Genomic DNA, 8,334 nt, shown 5'->3' with positions numbered 1-8,334 from the left:
GGGGTATAGTGCAATGGTAGAATAGCGAACTTCAAATTCGCCGATTCATGTTCGATTCGTGTGCCCTTGTTTACTCGCCCCTGTCAATGGAGCGGGGCGCTAAGGAGGTAAATTTAACCAAGTATTGATAGGAATGTGGTGTCAATGGTAGCATGCAGATCTCCAAAGTCTCGCGGAGCTTGTTCGAATCAAGCCATTCCTGTGAAGTTATGTCTGTCTCTTATATTAGCCTCCTTTAATTTACAAGTAATGGGACTTGAACCCATACAACGTATCGTCATGGTTGCTTAAGAACCACCTGTCTACCAGTTCCAGCATACTTGCTGTTTATCGCCCTTAAATTCGCTGCCTTCGGCGAATTGACAGTCATTAAAGGAAAAGCAAAAGTTATAACTTCCTCTTATATGTTGTTTTAGCTACGTTTTCGCGTTTTTTGGGTCATTTTTCGGAGGCGCACGGCGACGCCTTGCACAGGTGCGGCGAGCGTGAGGAACTGTGAACGGGGGAGGAGGGAGGAGGAGGGGGAGGGGGGGGAGATGAGAAGTCACGAAGGGCTGGAGGGACGAGGGGGAGGCTGAGCGCACCTCGGCGTCCGCCTCTGGTGCCTCCATGCTGACTGGCTGCACCGCTCGAGTCGAGGGCGAGAGCGACGGGCGAGATGAGGAGGTTGAGCGAGTCCGCCGAGACGAGTCGACGACGACGACGACGGCAACAGCGTCGTACGCTTCTCAATCGCTGTGCGAGTGCTCGAGAAAGACATCCAAGATAGCTCTGGCGTGGCACTGCGACGCTACGGACTTTCGGGTCGACTCGCTGCCTCGACCTCCTCCTCCTCCTCCTCCTCGACGCGCTCCCACACGCTGCTCGTCTGCTCCACCTGCACGGCCCTCGCTCGCTGCTCGACCGGCACCCCGCTCACTTGCGCGCCTTGCGCCGCCCCTTGGCGCCCTCGCTCTCGTCGCCGCTCGTCCCGCTCGTCGCACCCGCAGCGCGCGCCTTGCGCGTGCGCAGGTGGTGCTCGGGGACCCACTCGTCGTCGACCTTGGTGCGCGTGCCGTCCGTGTTGTCGACGATCGTCGACGACTTGGCCGTGACGGCCTGCGGGCGACGCGCGCCGCCACCCGACGACTTGGCCGGGGCGGGTGCGACGACGGGCGCGAGGTACGACGTGTAGAGGAGGTACGCGAGGCCGGAGAAGGCCGAGCCGAGGAGGACGTAGAGGAACAAGCTGCGGGCGGGAGAGAGAGCGTCAGTGATCAGGGCAGGAACCCGGGCGCAGAAAAGGACGAGGAGAAGGGACGAGGAGAGGAAGACGAGGCGGAGGGGACGCACAGCTCGAGGTCGAACCAGGAACCCTTGGGCTCGACGACGGTCACGGTCGAGTCGTAGCCGAGGACCGTGTGCTGGCGGCGCGTGCTGTCGATAAAGTCGATCCAGACGCGCAGGCCGACGTCGCCCTGCTTGTTCTCGCTGAAGAACTTGTACGGAAGCAGGGGCGACTTCTGGCCGGGGCCGACGGGGAGGCCGAGCGGCATGACCGTCGTCTGCGGGCGGGCACAAAGATCAGTCCCCCGTCGAGGAGCGAGGAGGAGCAAGGCGAGGACGCACGTTGCGCAGCGCCCTCTCGCGGCCGTGAGCCTCGCGGAACTGGCCGCGGATGCGGGTCACGGTGACGGGCTCGCTGCCGTGGTTGTGGACGCGAACGTGGAGGAGGTTGGTCGACACGCCGTTGTGGACGGTGCCGAACGGGTTCGAGTCGGGGAACTTGATCAAGGCCTCGACGTCGGACGAGGGGACGGCCGCGCCGAGGGCGACGGCGACAAGGGAGAGAGGTGCTGCGCAGGAGGCAAGCACATGCGAGCGAGGACGCAGGTCGAGGTGAGGTGGGGGAGGAGCAGGGGAGGAGGGGGGGAAGAAGTCAGCGAGGACCGCGTGGATGGGCGTGGGACAGACGCGGACTCACCGAGCAGAGTACTGAAGCGCATCTTGTGGTGGTAGATCGGCCGCTCGAGCTGCTCGAGGGACTGGAGGTGACGAGACCAAGAGTGGCTCATCGCTTGGTCGGTCGTCGCACCTTTCGTCCACCCGACCTCACCACGACCACCGGACCAAGACGAGCCGGTTCAGCACTCGCCAACACCGACACCCCGACCGCACCACCGCGCATCAACTCGGGGGCCGCCTCGTCGTCCATCGCCTCGTCGCCGCCTCGCCGCTCATCTCGCAGGGTCCGCATGGCCATGGCCGACTCGAGCGACCTCAAGGCGGCGCCAAAGAAGCGCGGCCGCAAACAAGACGACTCGCTCCCGCCATCGGTGCGTCCCGCCCCTCGCCCCTACCCTTGCCCACCGAGCTGACTCTTCCCCTCACCCTGCAGCGCTCTCGCGACATCCAGCGCGCCTTCCGCGCCCGCCGTGCCGCCCTCCTGTCCAACCTCGAAGCTCGAGTCGCCTTCCTCGAAGCCGAGAACGCCGCTCTGCGCGCCCACGCCGGCCTCGCGCACGATGGCCCGCCGCTCTCGGGCCCCGAACCGCAGCTCACGGCCGTCGAGAGCGCGACGGGCGAAATCGAGGTCCCCGGCGGGCCTGGGACGCTCGGCAACGGTGCGTCGACCGGGCAAGATACGCCGACCGCGATGGCGGCCGCGGTACCGGCGGGCTCGGCGCGCGGAGACGGCCCGCCGTCCCGCAAGCGCACGGCGTCGGCCCACGACCTCGACCGCGACATGCACGACGCGTCGACCCGTCGCAGCTCGGCCGCCTCGTCGAGCACTCGCCGCCGCGTGTCATCGCCGCCGCGAGCGTGGGCCGGCTCGAGTGCGGCCGACCCGCAGGTCGACGCGGCCGCCGAGGTGCTCCTCCTCGGCTTGAGCGGCGGCAACGGCGGCGGCACCGGCCTCACGCCGCCCGTCGACGCGACGAGCGCGGCGCGGCGCGACCTGAGCGGGCGCGAGGCGGCAGCAGGAGGGTACCCGCCGCAGGGCGCGTACGGCCAGCCGCACGTTCCGCCGCCGGGCTCGTCGCAGCACTCGACGCCGATGCAGCCCAACGGACACGGCTACGCCTTCGTCAACGGCCACTCGCACGCCCAGGGCCAATGGCAGTACCCGCCGCCGCCGCCGCACATGCCGTCCTTCCCTCAGCAGCACCCGTTCCAGCACTCGCCGCACCCGCACCTCCCACAGCCGCCCTTCCCTGCCCATCCTTCGCCCCTCACGCACTCGCAGCAGTGGCCGCCGCCGACGTCGTCCCCCTCGCTCCAGCAAGGTCCGCCGCAACAGCAGCACGGCTTCCCTCCCCCTCCTGCCGACCTGGCCCAGGCGCACTACCCTCCTCTTCCTCAGCTCCCGCCGGCACCCCACTATCCAGCACATCTTCAGCACGCCTCGTCCTTCCTCTCTGCGACCGCGCCCTCGCCCTCGGCCCCGCATCCGGCCGTCCACCGCGACCAAGCCGCCTCGTCGCCGTTCACGCCGATCGAGGCCCTCCTCCACACGCTCCAGGCGCAGCCGCTCCCGGCCTCGATCCAGCACGCGACCCGCGACGAGCAGCAGCAGCAGCAGCACTCGCTCCACTCGCTCCACGGGTACCCGTACGACGAGCACGGCTTCCCCGTTGTGCCGCCCTGGATCGGCACGGCTCCGCCTCGACCTGCTTCTGCGGCGTCGTCGCCGCCGACGAGTGCGCCCGAGCAGCGCGGCCGTGCGCCTTTACCCGGCGTCGTCAACGAGATCAAGCCGCCCGGCGACGGCGCCGGCGACGAGGACGACCTGTCGCTCGAGGCGCAGCAGCGCGCGTTCCTCGTGCGGGCGTGCGGCGCCCCTCCTCCGCTCCAGGGCGCGCGAGCGGCGAGCGCTCGAGCGCGAGGGGCGCGCCTGCGCAAGTGGCACGCGTTCTGCGAGGTCGTCCGGCAGGGCGTCCTCGAGGCCGAGCGCGAGGGGAGGGTCGGGGCGCTGCCGGGTCCGCCGGCGCCGGTGGTCGGGGCGAGGGACGGCGAGCGTGCGACACGGTCTCGAGGCGGGAGCGTCAAGCAGGAGCGGAGCGAGGGAGACGGGCAGAAGGCGAGGGCGAGGGGCAGCGCGAGCGAGGGTTGCTGCGAGGGCGGCAAGGTGCAGTGCGCCGCGCCCGTCTCGAGCGAGCGGGACCATCCTCGACCCTCGCCAGCACCTGCACTCGCTGCCGCCGTGGCGGACGCCGCAGTGTCGGCCGTCGAGGAGTGCTGCGGCGGCCTCATCGACTGCTCGGGCCCCCTCTTCGACGACACGCCCTCGTACCCGTCCGCCACTTTCGCCGCCACCGCCACCGCCTCTGCCTCGTCGACCGACCGCGACGCCGCATCGGCCGGCGCCGTCGTCGAGCCCGGCACGGACGCCGAGGGCGCCGTCGACTCGGACGCCGCCGCCGCCGCCGCCGCCGCAGCGGCAGCCGCCTACGACGACGCGCCGAGGTGGCCGACGCCCGCGCCGTCTTACATGCCCCTGTCCGAGGCGTTCGCGCTCCTCGAGCCGTACATGGCCGACCCGTGCCCGCCCTCGTCCCCTCCTCGTCGCCCCTCGCCCTCGTCCCTCTCGACCTCGCCCACCTCGCCTTCTTCCGCCGGCGCCGCCGACGTCGACGCCTCCTCGGCGTGGGGCGTCGCGCCCGGCAAGCTCGCGACCATGCTCTGGGACACGTACCCGTCGTGGACCGCGCCGCCCGGGCTCGCGCTCCCCGACGGCGCCGGGCGCGACCCGCCGCACTTTGCGATCGCGCCCGCGCCCGCTCCACTCGCGTTGAGCGAGGGCGGCGCAGGGGAGCGTGCCGAGCGAGAGGGAGAAGGACCAGGCGGCGCGAGGGCGGCGAGGTGCGACGCGCTGTACGTGTGGCGGTGGTGCGTCGAGATGAGCGCGCGCGGGCTCGCCGTGCGGGACCTCGTCGTGCGCGGCGTGTGCGGCGAGGACGAGGCCAAGCGGCGCGTGTTCCAGGGGATCGAGGGCCTGAGTGCTGAGGGCGGCGAGGGGTGCGAGAAGCGCGAGGGGGACGAGGAGCAAGGGCGAGCGACGGGGAGCAAGTGCGGGAGACGGTGCTGAGGAGTGCAGGCGTGCAATGCGGTTGCCGAACAGCTTGCCTCTCGCGAGAGCGGCGAGGAAGGCACCTCGAGAGCATCTTCGCGAGCCAGCTCGAGGAGGAAGCGCTCCTTTCTTCGCCCTCGGCGACGCAGCAGAAGCGCTCGAGCGCGCCAACAAGAATCGTCACGAGCAGCAAGCAGAACCCGAGCGCCGACTGCCGCACCGCTCCAGCAGAGAAGCTCGCAGCCCAAGAAAGCTCTCGCACGAGCCTCTCTGCCAGCTCTCGCTCGCTGCGTCGCCGAGTAGAACCCTGCACGACGCGCACCTCGGCGTCTGTTGCCCGTTGCACCCGCTCCACGCCCGCTCGCTCGCGCGTCGAGCTCAGTACGGCGCGCCCCTGGCCCTGCCCGGGTTGACAAAGTCGCTCCTAGTCCTGCCCGCGCTGCTCTCGCCCTGGGGCTGCTGTTCCTCGTCGCCCGCCTCGCCCGCCTCGGCGTCCTCCCACTGCGCGTCACCGTCGCCATCGCCGTCGTCGTCGGCCTCGGCGGCCTGGAGCGCGGCGAGGCCCGGGCCGGCGAGCGAGCCGTCGGCGGCCGCGTAGACCATGCTCGAGGGGTCGAGGCCCATGGCGGCGAACATGGCGCCCGGGCCGTCGGTGTCGGCGGACTGGGACTGGGATTGGGACAGGATCGAGGGGTCGGAGGTGGACGAGGAGGGCTGGAGCGAGGCGCAGAGGGACAGGGCGGCAAAGATGGCGTCGACTGGGTGCGGTGGAGAGGCAGACGTGTCAGCTCAAGGACATCGTTTCGCCACCTTCGCCGAGCTGCGTCACAAGCGCAGACGAGCGAGGGTAGGCGGCAGAGTCGAAGAGAGCCGAGTGGGACGCACCGGCTTGCTCGCTCTCGGGCGTGATCCACATCTCCCTCGTTCCCGCGCCATCGTCGTCGTCCTCCATTTGTGCGCTCTCCTCGAACTGGCAGTAGACGCAGGGCCCGCCGTGGGCGTCGGGGTTGCCGTTGGGGGCGGCGGCCGAGGTCGAGGCGGAGGGAGGGGCGGGCTGGCGCGAGATGGCGTGGAGGGTGAGGTGAGGGTAGGGGAGCGTGATGCCGGACGAGGTCGAGGGCGAGTAGAAGGACACGGCTCTGCACAGGGTAGACCGGGTGAGTGTGGGAGAGATGAGGGAAGGGAGGAGGGGGGCGCACTCTTCGGTGACAAAGAGCTGGCCGTCGACGATGTCGTCGCCTGTGAAGCTTTCAAAGGGCGGGTCGACCCTGATGCGCACTCCTCGTGGCTCGTGGTGGCGGGTGAGGGGCGGGATGCCCTCGAAGGTGGACGGGGTCTCGGCGGAGATGGCCGACGAGCTCGTCGCGAAGAGAGGGCGGCCGGGGGGAGCGCTGAGGAGGGTGACGGGCATGTGGGAGAACTGCTTGGCCAACCTGAAATGCAGCTTCGAGTCAGAGAGGACGAGCCTGGTGGTAACGAGAGCGAGCAGACCTTCATCGTCTCTTCCCCTCAACCTCGCCCTCGCCAGCTCACGCGCCGCCGTCCTTGCGTCTGTGTGCACTCGCATCTGCTGTCGAGCTCTGCCGCCACCCTGGCCTCGCTACCCGCCCTCGCTCGCTCTCGTCGCCGTCCTTCTCGCCCTCGCCCCCCATATCACCGCACCGCACTCACCCGCGAGCCCGCACCGCCACCAGGACCCGCCGTGTTTCGCTGCTACCTCAGCAGTACCGCCGGCAGACCTCGCCGCCGCTCCCTCGCCGATCGAGAGCGTGTGCCAGCGCCGCTCTCCTCGTCCCCCTCCCGCTCCGGCTCTCCGCCGCAACTTTCGCTCGCCCACGAGTCTCGACGAGCCTCGACGAGCCTCTGCACCCGCTGCATGCAGCGGCGACGTCTTGCAGCAGGGATGACCGTGCTGCGCACAAGCTGCGAGGCCCGCTCCTGCCTCGCGCTCCTCGCGCTCCTCGCCCGGCCCTCGACGCTGTCCTCGCTGCACGCGCCCCGCGGGCCGGACCTTGCTGGCGTCGTGCTCAGAAGCCTCGCTACGTTCTGTGTGCGACTGCGCGTCGCGGCAGAGGGCCCTTGGACCTCTCTCGCTCGTGCAACGGGCTCGCGCGTCGCTCGCCCTCTCGCCTCCTGCTTCTCTCGCTCTCTCTGCGGCTTCTCGCAGCCCGAACTGCGACCAAAACGCACGTCGAACCCGTCTGCGTCCGTGTCCTTCGAGTCGCTGAGGACCGTCGAGCAGAGCAAGCAGGAGGCGACGACGCCGGGCTCGACTGGGTCGCGTTTTTGCGGTCGAGCGTGAGAGTACACGGCACGAGCGACTGTGCCTTGCAAAGAGCAGAGAGTGCGAGAGTCCGGCCGGCCAAAACAAAAGGTGAGCCGGCGCCATGGCCGAGCGAGCGCGCCCCACGAGGAGGAGAGCGACTCTCTGTTCCTCTCCACCGACCCGCCATGGCAACCTCGACGAGCTCGAGAGCGACGCCGTTCAACCCGCTCGACCACAGCCACCGGCGGTGGAACCCGCTCAAGCGCGAGTGGGTCCTGTGCAGCCGTGCGTCCCTCTCTTTGGCTCGTCTCGAGGCGCGGGTCACCCGGAGGCAGCGGTGCGAGCCAGGGTTGGCGTGGGCGAGCAGGTGGGCAGGGGTGTGAGCATCATGAGCGCATAGCGAGCTGGTGCGCGCAGCTGGGCAGGGCGGTAGGCGGGCGCGAGGGACATCTCCCGGGAGGAGAGGGGGTTTCGGCGATGAGGGCTCTCGCTCGCGGCGGCCTGTGGAGCGGCGGGCGCGGCCCAAGGGCATGCAGAAGGGTCCGGGCAGCGGCTATGTCAGGCCCCTCGCGCTCCTGCGAGGCGCCGTCGCTCCTCGCCGTCCCGGCGGGCGGCGGCAGGCCGGTCCGCCTCGCGCTTTTGCCTCGTCGTCCCCCATTTCGCCTCGAGCAGCTCTCTCAGCCGGCCACAGGACACTCGCACTGATACTCTTTCCCCCCGTCGCAGCGCACCGCACCAAGCGCCCTTGGCAGGGCGCCGTGGAGCCTCCCCAGCTCGCGTCCCTCCCCGCCTACGACCCCAAGTGCTACCTGTGCCCGGGCAACGAGCGCGCCGGCGGGGCCCTCACGGCCAACTACGACGGCACCTTTGTCTTCGAGAACGACTTTGCCGCCCTCCTCCCCGACGAGGTCGCGCCGCCGCCGGCCGCCCACGACGACGCCGCCGTCGCGAGCCTGTTTCGCACCGAGAACGCCCGCGGCAAGTGCTACGTCATCTGCTTGCGCCGAGGCACGACCTC

The 8,334-nt window shown here is 69.8% G+C and overlaps 4 protein-coding genes and 2 pseudogenes across 6 annotated transcripts in view; 3 read left to right on the top strand and 3 right to left on the bottom strand.

The window, feature by feature from the left end:
- The first annotated feature begins 129 nt into the window (after nt 1-129).
- RHOBADRAFT_t103 lies at nt 130-202 on the top strand (annotated as a pseudogene). Its single transcript has one exon. The product of its transcript is annotated as a tRNA-OTHER (tRNA).
- Nucleotides 203-241: 39 nt separating this feature from the next.
- RHOBADRAFT_t99 lies at nt 242-324 on the bottom strand (annotated as a pseudogene). Its single transcript has one exon. The product of its transcript is annotated as a tRNA-OTHER (tRNA).
- Nucleotides 325-755: 431 nt separating this feature from the next.
- RHOBADRAFT_65485 (uncharacterized protein) lies at nt 756-1,991 on the bottom strand. The gene is made up of 4 exons (XM_018418722.1): nt 1,964-1,991; nt 1,609-1,835; nt 1,333-1,544; nt 756-1,228 (listed from the first exon to the last, which is right to left on the bottom strand). The coding sequence occupies exons 1-4, from the start codon at nt 1,983-1,985 to the stop codon at nt 916-918; spliced, it is 774 nt and encodes a 257-aa protein (XP_018269178.1). The 5' UTR covers nt 1,986-1,991; the 3' UTR covers nt 756-915.
- Nucleotides 1,992-2,234: 243 nt separating this feature from the next.
- On the top strand, nt 2,235-5,102 carry RHOBADRAFT_55349 (uncharacterized protein; the record flags this gene model as incomplete). Its single annotated transcript, XM_018417804.1, has 2 exons — nt 2,235-2,315; nt 2,378-5,102. 2 exons carry the CDS (start codon nt 2,235-2,237, stop codon nt 5,066-5,068), a joined length of 2,772 nt encoding a protein of 923 aa, XP_018269177.1. The 3' UTR covers nt 5,069-5,102.
- A 326-nt stretch (nt 5,103-5,428) lies between these two features.
- Nucleotides 5,429-6,503, bottom strand: RHOBADRAFT_55348 (uncharacterized protein; the record flags this gene model as incomplete). Its single annotated transcript, XM_018417803.1, has 3 exons — nt 6,250-6,503; nt 5,936-6,189; nt 5,429-5,808 (listed from the first exon to the last, which is right to left on the bottom strand). Exons 1-3 carry the CDS (start codon nt 6,459-6,461, stop codon nt 5,429-5,431), a joined length of 846 nt encoding a protein of 281 aa, XP_018269176.1. The 5' UTR covers nt 6,462-6,503.
- Nucleotides 6,504-7,501: 998 nt separating this feature from the next.
- The window catches only part of RHOBADRAFT_38763 (uncharacterized protein), a gene marked incomplete at its 5' end in the record, with an annotated part of 1,968 nt that continues 1,135 nt past the window's right edge, over nt 7,502-8,334 (top strand). The window contains 2 exons of the mRNA XM_018413558.1: nt 7,502-7,601; nt 8,043-8,305. Coding sequence (XP_018269175.1) covers nt 7,502-7,601; nt 8,043-8,305 — 363 coding nt within the window. The remainder of the gene's footprint in view (nt 7,602-8,042; nt 8,306-8,334) is intronic.

This window comes from Rhodotorula graminis, assembly GCF_001329695.1.
Source record: "Rhodotorula graminis WP1 unplaced genomic scaffold RHOBAscaffold_12, whole genome shotgun sequence".
Classification (NCBI taxonomy): Eukaryota; Fungi; Basidiomycota; class Microbotryomycetes; order Sporidiobolales; family Sporidiobolaceae; genus Rhodotorula; species Rhodotorula graminis.
The sequence above is the reverse complement of the archived record's forward strand: the minus strand, read 5'-3'. Positions and strand labels throughout refer to the sequence as shown.